The sequence below is a fragment of the Chiloscyllium plagiosum genome, chromosome 5 (assembly GCF_004010195.1).
Source record: "Chiloscyllium plagiosum isolate BGI_BamShark_2017 chromosome 5, ASM401019v2, whole genome shotgun sequence".
In the NCBI taxonomy this organism is placed as follows: domain Eukaryota; kingdom Metazoa; phylum Chordata; class Chondrichthyes; order Orectolobiformes; family Hemiscylliidae; genus Chiloscyllium; species Chiloscyllium plagiosum.
The window spans coordinates 40,081,043-40,099,448 of record NC_057714.1 but is presented as its reverse complement, the minus strand read 5'-3'; the positions used below and the strand labels follow the sequence as shown (position 1 = coordinate 40,099,448).

Sequence of the window (18,406 nt, the reverse complement as noted above, 5' to 3'; positions counted from 1 at the left end):
AGCATCTTGGTAACGATCGTCACTGTTGGGACTACTGGTAGGCTCAGAGGGAAGGGAGCTGTGATGGAGCTAGGATGAAAGGTGAGTTTTTAGGCATTCGTGTTCTGGCAGCAAAGGGCAATGCCAAGTGTGACAGGTCAAGAGGGAGCATGGAAGGTGGGGGGGTGGAGGTAGAGGTGAAATGTCACACCTCAGGAAGTACTTTACAATTTGGCAGGGTTGGGCCTCTGATAGGGACAGGGTGCCCAAAAAAAAGGAGGTATCCCCTTCTGTCTGGCCAACTGGCAGCCTGGCCACTTGGCACTGGCCACCCCACCCCAAGTTTTAACTGAGGGGGGAGAAGGCAGTAAAATTCCAGCCATTGGAATAGAAGTATGCCTTTCAGTCCCTATAGTCTGTTCTGACATTCAATTAGATCATGAGTGATCTGCACCTAAATGCCATTTATTGCTGGAGCTTCTGAAAACCTTCAAGTGGATTTTTGGGTTCAATTTTAATACTGGGGTAAGTGCGAAAAACACTTATTTGTGACAGCTTGAAACCAGGGATTGTATTCTTTGCTATCCTGATTAAAAAGTCTGCTGTCGACATGCTCATCTAAAACCCCTCCCCTGCAGCTGTCTTATGCTGCAAATATGTGGCAGTGCCGGTGTTGGACTGGGGTGTACAAAGTTAAAAATGACAGGACACCAGGTTATAGTCCAACAGGTTTATTTGGAAGTACAAGCTTTTGAAGCGGTACCTGATGAAGGAGCAACACTCCAACACTCCAAAAACTTGAATTTCCAAATAAACCTGTTGAGCTACAACCTGGTGTCCTGTGATTTTTAACTTTATGCTGCAAACACCTTTAATATTTTGAGGATGATTATATCCAATGAAATTGAATCATGGCATGAATCACGAATTGTAATTATTTCCTGAGAACACTATTCTTTACAACTCATTAGCCTTTCTTACACGGAACCACTTAACATCTATCCTGTTACACCTTGTGAGTGTTTTGTAACCCAGGATAATGCTGGCTTCACTCCAGATGATAAATATTCTTATAGCACTCACATATTAATCCCTCCATCCTGTAAAAAGGTCTTCACTTCTGTAACAAAACAGAAGAGTTATTCAGACAGAACCCATAAATTATAGCCTGATTTGATTCCCCAACTCCTCCAATTTAAAAAGCCTATTCTCGTACTTATCTTCTCCATGGCCTTTCTCCCCACCTCCATCAGAGTGATGTCTGCTGCCTTCCTTCACCATGGCACCTGCACTTTCAGCTGTCAAGACATCATGCTCTGGAATCTGCCTCCTGAATCTTTCTGATTCTGTAACTCTCTCTTCTCCCTTAGGACTTCCTTTAAACCTCAAGATTTTTCTTACCTCACTGCATTACTCCTTCTTTGGCTTAGGATCTGTTTTTCTTTATGTCTATGTGAAGTGACTTGAAATATATTTCTACAAGTTGCCCTTCTCACATTGAATGAACATTGGTTTGGGATAATGATATCTGTTTACTACTTCATTGTATTTTAATCAAGTTTGATGCTAGGATACACTTGTTTAACACGAATGAAGTGTATGTGGCAAAGTACTGACTTCTACAAAATATCACTACGGAAAGAGATGGTATTTCAGATTTTTCTGCAAATTGTGACACAAAATTAAGATGAAAAGCACCCAGATATTAACTTTTCCATAGGTTTTCCTTGAAACTCATCACTCAGTGCCTGGAGTGCTAAGCATACTCTCCGACACATTATAGGGATTGCAGGAATGCTAGAACTTTACTGAGCCATGCGCTGAATATGTATTCAGAATTAAAATTACAATCTCTCTGTTTGTGGGGCACTGGTACATTAGCCACTGAAATATTGAAATTTCATTGAATGTAAAAGACTTTTGTCGAGAAGTGTGATGCTGGAAAAGCACAGCAGGTCAGGCAACGTCGGAGGAGCAGAAGAATCGATAAATTGGGCATAAACCCTTCATCAGGAATGTTTGGGTGGGGGGAAGGGGGCTGAGAGATAAATGGGGTGGGGTGAGGCTTGGGGGGGAAGGTAGCTGGGAAGGCGTCAAGTAGATGCAGGTGGGGGTGATCTCTGTAAAAGACCTTTGGCCACAGAGACATGGAATTAAAATCAGAATGCTGTGAAATGAAGTCATTGACATACCGTTCAAAGGAGGGACTTGTTTAGTACTTATTGGCAAAGTTGTATTTCAAAAAGACAGAGGGTGTATTTGTCACGTGATGGTTTTACATGTATTTGCAGAACTTGTCCAACTTGTCAAGCAACATGCAAACTGTGGTGTGTCAATAGCACTAATTGAAAACACAGGAATTTCAAGAGAAGAACATGGACAGATCATTGGACTGCCAGAGAATGAGCCAGAGAAACAAATTTATCACCTTCATCTTTTTGGCACACCCCTGAGATAAAGTTGTGTAATTGCTTAATCTTCTAAATTATGAATGAAATCGGAAAATAAAGCTTATTTTAAAATAATACCACATTTGTCTGTGGCTGGTCGCTAACTGTCAGGTTGAAGTCTAAAAAATAAATTCTTACACTGAGTGGGTTTTGGATCCCTACCCCTAACAACTGAAGACACCTGCATTGTACCCAATAAGTTCAAAATCATACTGCTGTCTTGTCAAAACAGGACAGCAGAAAACTAGGAAGAATACAAAATAGAAATATATAAAACTTTAATTGAGTAGAAGAAGAAACGATCTATAAAAAAGCATTGAAACAACTCCATGAAAATGCCCTATTTCTTTAAATTGCTACTCAAAGATATGCCTGGCAAATAGAGAGATAAAACATCACAAAGATACATCAGAATTTGCTGAGAGCTTTTTGCTGTGTTGTCAGCATAGTGATGATGAAATTGCTGTTGTACATTACATTTTAAAAATAAGTTATTGCCTTAACTAAAATAGAAGGTAAAGGCATTTCAGATGAATATGGGTATCACCACATCATAGGTACAGGACAATAACATTCATTTGTTATCTATAAATGTCACTGACCTTTTTAAATTGTAAGCATTTGGCCTGGCATTCTTCTTGGCTATTAAAACGGTTATTATTCCCCTCGCAGCCTCCATACCAAAATTGTGCACAGGAATTAGCTGCGGTATCATAATACCATTTAATAACGTAACTCCTACATGATCCTTGATCAAGGGATTCATTGCAGGCCTGATCTGGAATGCAAGATCAGAATATTGTTAGTCATTTGCAAATTTGAACTTTGGTTTTGAAACACGTAACAGAATATACCGCCCTGTTCAAAGTCATTTGTTTGAAAAGCAAAAGTTGTCACTTGTGTTACAGGGTTTCCTCCTCGTTGCTCAGCATAACATCAGGAGGTGAAGGTGAAAATTGGGAGTCACCCTCCTGCTCTCTGCTGTCATCATCCAAATCAGGGATTCCTACAATCAGACAATATATTGGCTCACATGTGCAATACAATGGAAACATAGGCACCTCATTCAACATTTTCCATCATTCATACCTAGCAGCAACAGAAGGAGACAACGGTATTGGGCTGAGCAGCAGAAAGCAACTTGAAGTTCATATGGCCAAGAATCTAATGGAATCAACTAAGTACAGAGAAACTCCTTTTTCTATTTATCTTTAAAACAAAACTCCAACAGGCAGCAGAGCAATGACAAGGCTTGGGAATCTGTAACAAGTAAAATTCAACACAACTTCCAACCTCCTCACTGCCCCACCTCCTCTGGTGGATTACCTGTAAAAGGCACAGGAGCTTATCTAACATATGCACATGAACCTGCCTGTGGAAAGTGCCTTGGGTTGGAGTTACATACTAGTTTCAGAAGGCAGGCTCACCTCACTGATAAAGCTGCAAGACTTGATTACAGTGGAAATTCCAGGTTTAATAATCTAACATGTTTTATCATTGTGTCCAGAATAACTTGGGGCTGCTGCTTTAATATACAAATTTCTTATTTAGGTTTTATCATTAATATTTTATGTGGGACTTAGACAAATTGAATGGGTAAACCTTATCAGAACAGATCCTTATGAGACCAGAAACTAAAGGTGGTGATTTGTGCCATGATTCTGTTGCAGTGGATACTTTTGATGATACTTTCCTTCAGTCTGTCTGTTCCCTACATTAGGATTTCACGGGTCACTTTGCAAGATAGTTAAATCCCCAAGGTGTTAATTTTTTGTAGGAGAATGTAGAGTGCATAGGAATTCTCAACAAGTCATTAATTGTCTAAGCTGGAGAGTGAGGTGAGATTGCATAGGGCGACAAATATTTTGCATCAGTGTTTACTGTGGTGAAGGACATGCAAGATATAGAATGTCTTATATAGGGAAATAAATGATGACATCTTGCAAAATGTCCATATTACAGAGGAGGAAGTGCTGGATGTCTTGAAACACATAAAAGTGGATAAATCCCCAGGACCTGATCAGGTGTACCCTTGAACTCTGTGGGAAGATAGGGAAGTGATTGCTGGGCCCCTTGCTAAGATATTTGTATCACTGATTGTCACAGATGAGATGCCGGGAGACTGGAGGTTGGCTAATATGGTGCCACTATTTAAGAAAGGTGGTAAGCCAGGGAACTATAGACAGGTGTGCCTGACATCGGTGGTGGGCAAGTTGTTGGGGGTATTCCTGAGGGACAGGATGTACATGCATTTGGAAAGGCAAGGACTAATTAAGGATAGTCAACATGGCTTTAAATGTGGGAAATCATGTCTCACAAACTTGATTGAGTTTTTTGAAGAAGTAACAAAGAGGATTGATGAGGGCAGAGTAGTAGATGTGATCTATAAGGACTTCAGTAAGGCGTTCGAAAAGATTCTCTATGGGAGACTGGTTAGCAATGTTACATCTCATGGAATACAGGGAGAGCTAGCCATTTAACTACCAAACTGGATTGAAGGTAGAAGACAGAGGGTGGTGGTGGAGGATTGTTTTTCAGACTGGAGGCCTGTGACCAGTGGAGTGCCACAAGGATCGGTGATGGATCCATTACTTTTTGTCATTTATATAAATGATTTGGATGTGAGCATAAGAGGTGCAGTTAGTAAGTTTGCAGATGACACCAAAATTGGAGGTGTAGTGGTCAGCGAAGAAGGTTACTTCAGATTACAATGGGATCTTGGTCAGATGAGCCAATGGGCTGAGGAGTGGCAGATGGAGTTTAATTTAGATAAATGTGAGGTGCTGCATTTTGAGAAAACAAATCTTAGCAGGACTTGTACACTTAATGGTAAGGTCCTAGGGTGTGTTGCTGAACAGAGACCTTGGAGTGCAGGTTCATAGCTCCTTGAAAGTGGAGTCGCAGGTAGATAGGATAGTGAAGAAGGCATTTGGAATGCTTTCCTTTATTGGTGAGAGTATTGAGTACCGGAGTTGGGAGGTCATGTTGCGGCTATACAGGACATTGGGTAGGCCACTTTTGGAATATTGCTTGCAATTCTGGTCACCTTCCTATTGGAAGGATGTTGTGAAACTTGAAAGAGTTCTGAAAAGATTTACTGGATTAGGTTGGGATATCACATGGACGAGTTGGACCAAAGGGTCCGTTTCCGAGCTGTACATCTCTAAGATTAAATGCAAGCCAATCAGCTGCCTTAAAACCTGTCTCACTGTTGAATGAAATGATGACTGATCTGTGCCTGAAGCTCATTCATCTGTCATAGAATCGTAGAGTCATAGAGATGTACAGCACCAAAACAGACCCTTCGGTCCAAATCGTCCATGCCAACCAGATATCCTAACCTAATCTAGTCCCATTTGCCAGCACATGGCCCATATCCCTCTAAATCCTTCCTATTCATGTCAACCCATCCATATGCCTTTTAAATGTACTAACTGAACCAACTTCCACCACTTCCTCTGGCAGCTCATTCCATACACGTACCACCCTCTGCATGAAAAAGTTGCTCCTTAGGTCCCTTTTAAATCTTTCCCCTCTTACCTTCAACCTATGCCCTCTAGTTCTGGACTTGCCTACCCCGGGGAAAATACCTATTCTATTTACCCTAACCATGCCCCTCATGATTTTATATTAACCACTAATGCCTAATGAAAATGTATTATTTAACAGTTGACTGCACATAAAATTTATAGGTCTCAAATAATTCCTAAGCTTTTCTGTGATTTCTTGAACTGTAATTCATTTTGAACATTCTGTTAAAGGTAGTGGAACAACAGCCTGTCAACAACTAATCTTCTCTCCTTACTGCCACCTGCTGATAAGGAACGGTTTGAGTTAATTCTCAAAATTGGCAGCATTAATGAACCAAAGTACTTTTTATTACTTTTTCAGAGGTCATGTGCAATTTCCAGGTAGGATGCAGTGAGTTAGATATGTTCAATACAAATATATTATTAAATCTGCTATTAAAACATTCAGACCATATTTACGTGTTCAACTAACTGATTTTGGCTACAATTGGCCTGAGTATGCCTGAACTAGGAAAGACAATCAAACAGCATTTTACACTGGGATCTCAAAGCACCAATAGGGATCCAGAAATCCTTTATTTCTTTTCCAGAATTTGGCATTTTGTAAATTGCTATGGTAAGTTGATGGTCCTGCTAGGAATACAGACATTGAATGAAGACGAGATTGGCCTGAGCTCGGGTGCCCTAGATGACTGAACATTTTACTGGCTAACATCCACTTACTTACAGTCTTACTTACATCCCCTAAGACTGGCTCGTTGGCCAAGAAAGTGCAGGAACCTGAGGAAAGAAGACTGGAAGTAAATCACTTAGAAGAAAAACACTGTTTTGGAAATGCATTTTCCATATTTTTCTAATCAACCTGTTCAGAGATATTGTTGCACATTCCTGAAGCAGATGGAATTTGAACCCAGGCCTCCTGGTCCAGGATAGGGATACTACTAGTGTGCCACAGGTGTCTTTAAAAAAAATGAATGCTTCATGACGTTCTGAGCTTTTGTTGCATAGGGAGCATGGTAATCTTCTCTGTATTGGTCCAATTTTCATATACATTGTCAAAGCAAGCAGTTAAATAAAACTAACCTATTTTTCTAACTAACCTGTTCAGAGATGATATTACATACCTCTGGAGCAGGTGGTAGTTGAACCTGGGCCTCCCAGTCCAGAGATAGAGAGGCTGCCAGACCCCTTATTACATTTGAGCTTCCAAACACATGGAAGGTATGACCTGCAGAGTGTTCAGTCATAAATAATTTGTTCAGGAATGTATAAGCTAGGTGCATTAGTCAGGGGAAATGTAGAGTAATAGGGGTAGGGGAATTGGTCTGGATGAGATACTCTTTGGAGGGTCAGTGTGGAATTGTTGTGACAAATGGCTTGTTTCCACACTGTAGAGATTCTATGAAAAAAATACTTCATGACAGCTAAATTTTGCATACCTCCATGAACTTCCTCTGTCAGTATTTGTGCTGGAGTGGGTTCTGGGAGAAAGACGTTTGCCACTCCAGTGTCATCTTCAAAAGAACTTGGCTCTCTCCTTATTCCTTGATCATCAGGTCCAGATCCTACATCAGGACTCGGTAAACCTGGCAGGGGAAGTGTTTCGTGCGGCCTTGAAAATACATCCTCAGCATGTGATTCTATTTTATTTCCATTTCCTCCCGGAGGACCACGCTACAGGGATAAAAAATGAATTCACAGAATATGTTATTCAATTTAAATAATTGCAGATACTCTTCCAATATGTGGTCCTGGCTATTAATTATCTGGACTGAGTACACACAATTCTGACATTGAATCTGAAAGGGAATGTGAAAAATTCAGCTTTCACTCAATTGCTGGGAACAGTGTGAAACTGGAAAGAACAGTGTTTTAAAAATATTGTATATCAGCATTCATAGTTTATATAATCCAACATTTCTTTCAATAAAGTTTATGATGTTGTGCCATAAAAAGTTGAAATTTGAGCCACTTTTAACAAGGGGTTGGTACAGTTTGGCAATGGCACTCACTAACCCAATAGATGTTGACACACTGCAAAAGAATTAATAAATTGCCTCCTGGCCAATTTTTACAGTCAGGTCACATTTCCATACATCTTGTCAGACTCCAAGTCTGGCAGAATCAGTATCCAGCTAGAATTGTGATGGGAACGTGAGCATTAGAAGATGATAACAATCAATCTTTAGGAAAGGTCTTCCAGTAGAGGAAATGACAGGACAGTAATTGCAATTTTGGGGATGTGAGGGGTAACACGGAGGAAGCTATGGATAAGGGATTCCTAAGTTTCCACAATTTGTAAGGCCCAGAAGAGAACTCCTGCCCTTTCATTCTCAAGCACGTTTTAAAAAATCAAGTAAACTTTCCGTGGCTGTACCCTCTGGCTAAGACTTGGTTCTGAGCAGTTTAACGTGATGGAGGAGTCACTACTGCTACCCTACTCAGGCTTGACTAACTTTGCAATTGGGTCTTGAAGATGTAATTGGGATCTACCTTTCAATAGCTGTCCTTCATGATCATGCATATGAGTTTATAACAGAACTTAACGGGTAATTAGGTGTGTTAAAGATGGTAAGTTGCAGTTGTTATCGAACTGCCCCTTTGTGGTGGTTTCTGCTGGGTTGTAGTTATGAGTGTGGTGGGGATGGGGGTGAGAGGGCACAGTTTTCTGAATTCCAGGAAACATCCTGCCAGCAGATGATGTGTCCATTTTTGAACAGCAATGTGCATGAAAGTTATAGGGTCATGTGTGGAAGAGCTGCTGTGCCAGAAATTCAATTATTTACGTCAAATTGAAGTTAATGTAAGTTAAGGTATGCAAAAATGTAGTGGTTACTTGTGTAAACTTGATAAACCCAAAATATGGTGGTACTAACAGGCCTTGAATGTCCATGAATTTTCTGCAGTATGAATTATGACAAATGCTTTGTGAGAAGAGGTATTTTAAAAACACAAACTTAACAAGAAACAGGTATATCTTAGAACACTCAACTTCTTATCACAAGGTAGTTTTGTTTCTTAGATTCACATGCTTCTTTTTTTATTGTATTCTTCTCATTTTTGTCCACATTGCTCTATGCCAAGGTGATATGTCAGGGGATGGTATGTCATTGCTATTTTGTGGTAACATAAGCCTCTTGAGCTTGATATTTTCCCAATTTACCTGCTTAGAGATGCCATTACACACCTCTGGAGTAAATGGAGCTTGAAGCTGCATCATTCAGTGGTAGGGTCACTATCACTGTGCCACAGGAGCTCTTTATAAGTCTCTGGGACTAAGGTGGTGTTAAAAATACCTTTCAGCTGTTTCAGGCAGTAATCCTTTTCTTTGTGTCGTATATCAAAATGAAAGGGTTAATACTGTGGAGTGCCATAAGCACCACGCACACCTGGGAAATTTGCAGACAACACAAACATTGGCCATGTAGTGGATAGTGTACAGGATAGCTGTAACTCCAAAATTATATAGATGGGTTAGTGGAGTGGGCACAAAGTGGCAGATGGAGTTCAACTTTGATAAGTGTGAGGTAATGCATTTACAGAGGTCAAACAGTAAAAGGGAATAAACAAAAAATGGGAATATAAGGAGATGAAGTGAGAGATTTTGGAGTGCAAGTGCAAATATCCATAAATTTGGCAATGTAGGTAGACAAGGTTGTAAAGAATGCGCATGGAATGCTCTCCTTCATTGGCAGAGATGTAGAATACAAAAGTAGGGATATAATGGTGAAAGTGTATAAAACATTGGTGAGGCCACAACTGGAGTATTGTGTGCAGTTCTGGTCACCACATTACAGGACGGATGTAATTGCTCTGAAGATGGTGAAGAGAAGGTTTACTCAAGTATGCCAGGGCTGAAGAATTGTAGCTACGAGAAGAGAATACAGAGGTCGGAGTTGTTTTGCTTGGGACGGAGAAGGTTGAGGAGTGACATGATGGACGTATACAAAATTGTGAGGAGTAGAGATAGACTAGACAGAAGGAACTGGCTTCCGTGGCAGAGAGTTCAAAAAACAAGAGCACAGATTCAAGCTAAGTGGCAGAAGGATTAGATGCGGCGTGGGGCAAGATGTTTTTATGCTGAGGGTGGTGGGTGTCTGGAATTCACTGCCTGAGTTGGTGGTAGAGACAGAGATCCCAAACTCTTTTAAAATGTACCTGGATCTACACTGTAAATGCTGTGAGCTGCAGGGCTATGGGTTGTATGCTGAGATTAGAAAGGGCATCTGGGTGTCTTTGGATCAGCATGGACAAAATGGGCTGAATGGCCCCCATCTGTGCTGTATCATTTCTATGGTTCTATGGACAAACCTGGCAAATGGATTTTTGTGGGCAGAATAGCTTAGGATCTCAAAGGAGTGAGACCAAACATCTCGTCCTCCTCATAGGGTGGTCTCTGTAACAAAGTCTATCATATCAATGTAACCTAAAACTAGCTGCTAACATGTAATAAACCATATTTTGTTGACTAGAAATAAATCTACAAGGTCCCAGACATACCAATTAGTGTGCCAACAAATTGGCTTCCACTTGCCATGTATGAACCTCTGAGGTTGGTCAGTAACATCTACATCTGAAAACGTGTTGCTGGAAAAGCGCAGCAGGTCAGGCAGCATCCAAGGAGCAGGAGAATCGACATTTCGGGCATGAGCCCTTCTTCAGGAATGAGGAAAGTGTGCCCAGCAGGCTAAGATAAAAGTTAGGGAGGAGGGATTTTGGGGAGGGGCGTTGGAAATGCGATAGGTGGAAGGAGGTTAAGATGAGGGTGATAGGCTGGAGTGGAGGTGGGGATGGAGAGGTCAGGAAGAAGATTGCAGGTTAGGAAGGTGGTGCTGAGTTTGAGGGTTGGGACTGAGACAAGGTGGGGGGAGGGGAAATGAGGAAACTGGAGAAATCTGAGTTCATCCCTTGTGGTTGGCGGGTTCCTAGGTGGAAGATGAGGCGCTCTTCCTCCAGCCATCGTGTTGCTATGGTCTGGCGATGGAGGACTCCAAGGACCTACATGTCCTTGGTGGAGTGGGAGGGGGAGTTGAAGTGTTGAGCCACGGGGTGATTGGGTTGGTTGGGCCGGGTGTCCCAGAGGTGTTCCCTAAAACGTTCCACAAGTAGGCGGCCTGTCTCCCCAATATAGAGGAGGCCACATCGGGTGCAGCGGATGCAGTAAATGATGTGTGTGGAGGTGCAGGTGAATTTGTGGCGGATATGGAAGGATCCCTTGGGGCCTTGGGGGGGAGTAAGGGGGGGAGGTGTGGGCGTAAGTTTTGCATTTCTTGCGGTTGCAGGGGACGGTGCAACCCAGTTTCATCTCCCAGATGTTTCTCCCAGTAACATCTACATCCCATGATAAAATAAAAATAATGCTGTCTTAAAAAGTGATGAAATGTACAAGGAACCTTGGATGATTTCACGTGTCCATTCATATCAAGTGGGCAATAAGTGACTGATCTCCAGGGTCACCTGAAGTCATGTGACATGCAAACCATGTTCCAGTTTTCTCTCCCTCACCTTTGGTATTTCTGCATTTCCCTTTAATGAACTCTCTGTGTACATTGAGCAATTGGACATGGCCACAGGAGATTTGGTGATGGAAAAAGCCATTCAGTTGTGTGTGGTAGCGTTCCCAGGTATAAAAGAAAGAAAGCCACACTCAAGTTTGGGTCTCCACTGCACTGAGTGGGTCAATTGCCAAGTCTCCAAGAAGTTCAATCAGGTGGTTTTCTGATGTGGGAGGTAGTAAATCATTAAAATGGAGACACAACACCATAAAGGGGTGGCCCGGTGGCTCACTGATTAGAACTTTTGCCTCATGGCATCTGGGACCCTGGTTTGATTCTAGCCTTGGGTGACTGTCTGTGTGGAGTTTGCATGTTGTCCCCATGTCTGCTTAGGTTTTGTGGAGGCTTCCCAGCCCGGGAAGTCTGCCAGACTCGGTCAGGGCAGAGTTCAGGTTGTGTTCCATCGAAGGGTAGGGTGCTGTCATGCTGTGATCCTATTTAAAACATTTTCCAGCATGGGAAGTGGTCCGTTTACAGAAGGACGTGAGAGTAGGTTCTGCTCCCTTCTTGGAGGCTTTGGTTTCCTCTCACTGTCCAACAATGTGCAGGTTAGGTGGAGTGGCCCTGTTGTAAATATAAATGCAGGGTCATGGGGAAAGAGTGGGAGACTGGGTCTTGGTGGAATGCTTTTCAGAGGGTTGGTGCAGACTTGATGGACTGAAGGGCCTCTTTCCACACTGTAGAGTTTCTTTGATTCTAAGTCCAAAGAAGACTGCAATAGTGGTTATGAGGGAAGCAAATGGGTGGAGCTAGTGAGGGGCTGGAAGTCAGTAATCTTTATGGAGTTGGAAGGAACACTCTTGTTGTTCTTGCACCCATAAAACACACAGAAAAGACAGGTCATTTTGTGAGGAGTATTTGAAAATTTAATTTTGTATGTGTGTGTATGTTTGTTTGTGCATGGCTATGTATATGTTTGTGTGTGAGAGAGATGAATGTCAGTGCTTTTTCAAACTTTAAAATCCTTGGCTAATGTATTTTAGCTTGTATGGTTTGTGATGGTTGAAAATCATTCCCTGGGACTAGCAGAAAGCAGGGGTCATTCAAAGCATGTTAGGGTCACTGTTTGGGTAAGTATTTATTGTACACCCCTCTCTTGGGATAATGGAAATTTTAGCACAAATAAACTTTATTGTATACATAAAGCACATGCTTCTTCTTCCCACTTCCTCTCAATATTTTTCCGAAACCTATCCTGGTGCTATGCTAAGGTGGTATCTGAACTATTCAAATCTCTCAAAGCTGTTTCCCAAGGCTGCTCTGACTGTACTGGACGTATACTTTTCCACGAGATGTGTGTGCTGCAGTCACTCGCTCCAGATGCAGATGTAATATGTTGTATCCCTTTTTCTCAATAGAATTAAAGATGGCATTGGATTACCCTTCAAGATGGTCTAAGTGCCTCCAAATGAGCTAACAATATCCCAGCATTCCTTTTAGAACATGGATAACAGATCTCAATGCCCAGGCTCTGGAGCTAAGAGTTGATTTCTGCAATGCCTCCACTCCCAGTTCTCAAGTCACACTTTCATCTATGACCTCTCTGGCATCCTTGTGTCAGCTTTGACTCAGTGCCACTACTCCTGTCTCTGAGTCATAAGGTTGCAGCTACAAGTTCCACTCCAGTGATCTGAGTACATAATACTGCCTGGTACTGGCAAGTATGTACCATATAAATGCAAAGAATGATAATCTCCAACAAGACAAACTTGGGGAAGTGAGGATGGTTAAAATGTCATGATTACATGACATGACATGATTACCCTCACTCCCCCCACCCCTCACCCATCTCACCTCCATGTAGATGTAAGGGTCATCAAATGTCAAATGTATTTGTCATTCCTTTTTACTTACTTCTATTGTTTTAACTTCATGTTCATCTTCGATGTGTATGCTGTCACGGCCTGGTGTCTGATGATTTACTTCAAAAGCTGGTGACACACCAGGGGGTAGTACGGAGCTAGGAATTGAACTGAACAGTGCGTTGTTCTCAAGCTCACAGATTTTACGGAACAGTTTACTTTCAAGTACTGAAATGGGACAAGCACACATTGTATTAAAAAAACCTTTCCAATCAGTAACAGGAATTGTCCAAAATGTGATCATTCTAAGTAAGGAAAAGAGCATTCAGAGACATTATCCAATCTGGAAACTTAAATATTTGATTTTTTAAGGAGTTTTCACTGCTTTGTTTTTCATTTCTCTCTTGATCGGCTATTCACCCTCTTTAGCTGAAAACTGTCTGGGTAGGAGATCAGTTTCTGGACTTTTATCAAGATCCCTTGAAACCAGCTGCAAGAAAATTTGAGAGTGCAGCCTGAGATAATTCTCCCACTAGCTTTCCCTCCTTCACCATTGGAAGCACATGGCTTTCTGCCAATAAACAAGAACACTTGCTGGGAAATAATCATGACAATACAGCTTCATTCATCAAATGTACATACCCATTACTTTCAGGTATGCAGATTTAGCAGCTTTGCTGATTTATTTTAAAGCTAATTGCAATTTTGAAGGCTAGTGTTCATGTAACTATAATCATGCAGAAATAATTGGTTGCATTGAGACTGCAGACCTAGGGCAGGGATTGTAGCATGTGAATAAGTTCCAGGCTTCATCCCAGTTATCAAGTGAGGCCTGGCATGTTTTAATAACAGGAGGCTTGACTCCTACCCAAACCTAACATCAGTTGTAAACATCCGACCAGCAGGAGTTGAGTGAGTGCAACAGGAGGCTCAGATTTATGGAAATTGGAAATAATTTCAAGAAATGACATTAGTGATGTAGAGAAGGGGTAGGAGATAGGGAGGCAGTCCAAGGTTCAGAAAAGCATTCCAAAGCTTAGTGATATTTAAAAATACTGATCTCTCCAGCTGTCTCTGGACCTGCTGCTCTTTTGTGCCCAGTCTTACTGGCAAAGGCTAGTATTAGAGCAACATCACCAAATGATAATTTGTGGTGTTCACTGGGGTCTTTGTTTTGCCTGTCATTGGTCCATCAGACTGTACCTTTAAATGACACAAGATCTTTGAAAATTGGATGAATAGGTTGTTGCAAAGATATTACCTCCCTGGACAAACCACACTTGATGGGCACAAAGGATGAAAACAGACTCCTATTATTATAATTGCAAGTACATAATTTTCGTTATTAAAATATTGGAAATGATAAAATTCATTTATTTTTAGAACTCCTTTATCTATGTACTTACTTGGAAGAGTCATAAAGTCATTAATTAGATAAACATGTTCCTCATCAGGGTCAGATGCAATTAGGTTCATTTCGCTCTTAAAGGCAGAGTATAAAGGATCACTGGTACTAACAATTCCAATTACAAACACCTCTATGCCCATTGCGTGAGCTTCCATCACCGCCACACTTAGATTCTTTGGATCTCTTTTGTCTGTCTGCCCATCAGTTATCACTATTGCCACATTGTGTACATCCTTTCGAGCTGACTTGAAAACCTGGTTTGCCATGTTCATGGCTGAACCCGTGTAGGTGCCTTCTCCTAAGTATGGCATGTTTTGAATTGTTCTCTTGACAGTTTCCAAAGTCGCACCTTGCTGTAAGTGAGTAATTATTCGTGCTTCAAGACTGTAAAGTATTACACCAATCCGGGTGGCTTCACTGCTTTCACTGACTCGATCTATCAGGGCATTGACAAACTCTTTAACAATATCAAAGTTTTCTGGCCCAACACTTTCAGAACTGTCAATCACAAATACCAGTTCCAGAGGCTTTTCTTTGCATTTCTTCCCACATCCTGAAATAAGAGAGTTAAGTATTAGATTTTCAGACAAAGAAAAATGCAAGAAGCTAAAAAAGCCTAGACGTTATATTTGACAGAGTGATTCCGTGATTTCAATGTGAACTTCTTGCTTGCAGTTTGTAAAGGCTGGAGATGGGTTTGTCCTGCTGGCAGATTCCCTATTGTGTACATGAGACCACAAATTAATCCTTTCACTATTGGCATTAGTACTCAGTTCATGAACACTCAGTGCTTAGTATGACATTCTTTAGTAGCAATAACAACTTTAAATCATAACATAGCAAAACAACCCAGAGTGATGCACCACTTGCATTTGACAGGACAGTAGTTGAATAGAATATCACACTGAGCCACAAGAAAAGAAATTAGGACACATAACCAAAAGCTTCTCCAAGGGCTAAGATTTATGAAATGTCTTAGACTTTGGAGGGTAGAAAGTGAGGAAGGAGAAAGAGAATTCTAAAGCTTAGAGCATTAGTTGCTCAGGGCTGGAAACAGTGATGAAAATTCAGGATCTGTAAGACACTGAAACAATGATAGGATATGGCATGAACTTAGAAGAATTTGAAAGTAATGTCAAGAATTTAAAATCAAGGTGTGGCTAAACCTGGAACCAATGTGGAATGGAACGATTGGTGAATTGGACTAGGTGAACATTGGGATATGGGCAACAGATATTTGAGTAAGTTTTAGTTTCTGGAGGATAAATGGGCAAATGAGACCTGGGTAAACCAATGAAAGGATGAAAGTATCAGCAGCAGATGCATTCAGGTAGAGCACAGGTGGAGAGTGTTATGGATGTGGACATAGACAGTATTAATGAAGGAAAGGATATGGAATTGGATGCTCAGTTCAGAGTCAAATAGGAAACCAGAGCAATCTGGTTTAGCCTCTGTCAGTAACAGGAGGAGAGTTTGAATTACTGCTAGGGGAGCGGCATCTGGAATTGGGACTATTGTCAATGGCTTCAGTCTTCCTGAAAGTTAATCAGAGGAATTTTCTCCTTCTATAGTACTAGATACTGAACAAGCAATGTAGCAAATCACATTGGATTCTGATGAAAAGTCACTGGACTTGAAATGTTAACTCTGTTTTCTTCCTACACATGCTGCCAGACCTGCTGAATTTCACAAGCAATTTCTATTTTTGTGACAAATCAGAGACCTTGTTGGGCAATTTCAGGTGGTAATAACTTAAGAGCTGTGTGTCATCGATGTTGTACATTCAGATAATATCATCCAGAAATGTATACGGATGACAAATAAGAAGGGGGCAATGGCGAACTCTTTGGGGATTCCAGATATACATTATAGGAATGGGAGCCAGAGCGCAAACAGAAAGAAAAGTTATTATTTTAATAACTGTTTAAGCTGCTTAACCCAGTTTATCATTCATGTTAGAAATAGGAGAGTTAAGCACTTTAGCAGAAACCGAAACCATAGAAAATATAATACATTAAATGAGAGTATCATGGATTTCTAGCTAAAGAGAATTATGAAATGACAAGGGCCTGGAAGAGGGTGATGCAGATGGTGCTATTTCCAGTGTCTGTGCCTTTGAAGGTAAGCATTAATTTCATAGACACTACAGCATTTAAATTAAATATTTAACAAGACAACAGACATGAATTAACAAATATATTTTTAAAAACTGAAACATACTTCTGCACACAAAATGTCCATCACGCTAAACCCACTTTCCGCAGACATAGCGAGATCACACCTAATGTGTTCCAACACATATGGAGATAACTGAAACATTGTAACTAAGCAGCTACAACCCTTTTAACTGCATCTCAGGTCTCGATCTTAGACTTATATTGCACAATTGATACAGCATGTGCTGCATATTTTCCCCATATGGGAGCTCCTGAAGCTATATGTTAGAAATTCTATACTTAATGGCAAGAAATTAATTACCTAGTGATTTCAGATTTTCCTGGCTGCCATCAATTGAGTATTCCTTCATTGACAGAGTAAGTGCATACTTGGTCTGTGTGAGTGTGTAAGTGAATGTATGAGAGCATATGAGAGTGAGTGAGCATGTTTGTGAAAGAGTGAGTGTGAGAAAGTGAGTGTGTGTGATAATTAGTGAGTGTGTGTACATGAATGAATGTGTGAGCAAGAGAAAGGGAGTGTGTGGGTGTAAAACTAGTATTTAGGTGTGAGTTATCAGCTGAAGGTATCAAGCCTATAATCAGATGGATAAAAAGACATTTATTCAGCAGTAGAACAGGCCACGGAGTGCAAAAGCAAAAAGATTACATGTTCTTTGTGCTAAGCCGAAGCCTCTTACCATTATTGTCAATAGAATGTTAAACAAAGTCCATACTCTGTGCATTCTTCCTGGAAGCAAGTACCAGTTAGTTCTCTCTGATTTCTCAGGCTTGAGAACGCATTGCTCTTCTATGCTCTTGGGCAGCTCTCCGGTCAATGTTTTGATCGTCAACCTCATCTTCTTCCTCAAAACATTGCAGTCAATCCCCCATTCAGGATATCCTCCTCAAAGGTCCCAACATGCCACACTGATGCAAGATATCCTTTCTGGGAATAACTACAAGACCCCTACACGAACTAGGGCAGGGATTGAAACCTCATCATAATGAAGCTTGTAGCCTGTTCTAATGTGGAAATTTTGGCAGCATTTTATGTTCCTTCTGCTCATTCTGAAGGTTTTTGAAAAATTGGCATGAGTCACGTTTGGAGGGGGTACCCTTTGTCTCCAAGCAGCTATCCCTGACTTGCCAGAGGACTTACGAATGAGGCAGGAACCTTTAAGTTCTCTGGTACGTAATGGCAGCTCCCAGGATATCTGGCACAGACCACCCTCTCAAAAGGTTTGGCATCAATGTTTGAACATTGACAGAATGGAAGCTTTTCCTGTATTAATGGAGCAGGTTGGTGATAGGGCACTCTCAATAGAACCCTGCACCCCTGAGGGAAAGCAGTGATGCTGAAGAATTCCAATACCTTCGCTACTTGACTGTCATCATCATGGGAGAAGGGTGAGAAATGGTGTGTTTGGCAAAAATGGTATTAGTAACATCCTTGAGGCATTTATGGGTTGAGGGCTGAGAGATGCATTGCCAGGTGCTCCTTGAATCAGGCCACTGGCATAAGAATT

General features: G+C 41.2%; 1 protein-coding gene and 1 non-coding gene across 2 annotated transcripts in view; both read right to left on the bottom strand.

Moving 5' to 3' along the window:
* LOC122550244 (collagen alpha-1(XXVIII) chain-like) overlaps nucleotides 1-18,406 on the bottom strand; it is a 238,294-nt gene that overhangs the window by 1,180 nt on the left and 218,708 nt on the right. The window contains exons 23-27 of the mRNA XM_043691001.1: nucleotides 17,203-17,275; nucleotides 14,723-15,340; nucleotides 13,369-13,544; nucleotides 7,399-7,633; nucleotides 3,032-3,207 (exon numbers count right to left, since the gene is read on the bottom strand). Of these exons, the coding sequence (XP_043546936.1) occupies nucleotides 3,032-3,207; nucleotides 7,399-7,633; nucleotides 13,369-13,544; nucleotides 14,723-15,340; nucleotides 17,203-17,275 (1,278 nt within the window). The remainder of the gene's footprint in view (nucleotides 1-3,031; nucleotides 3,208-7,398; nucleotides 7,634-13,368; nucleotides 13,545-14,722; nucleotides 15,341-17,202; nucleotides 17,276-18,406) is intronic.
* On the bottom strand, nucleotides 6,923-7,025 carry LOC122550396. Its single transcript, XR_006311843.1, has one exon. It is a non-coding gene; the product is annotated as a U6 spliceosomal RNA (small nuclear RNA).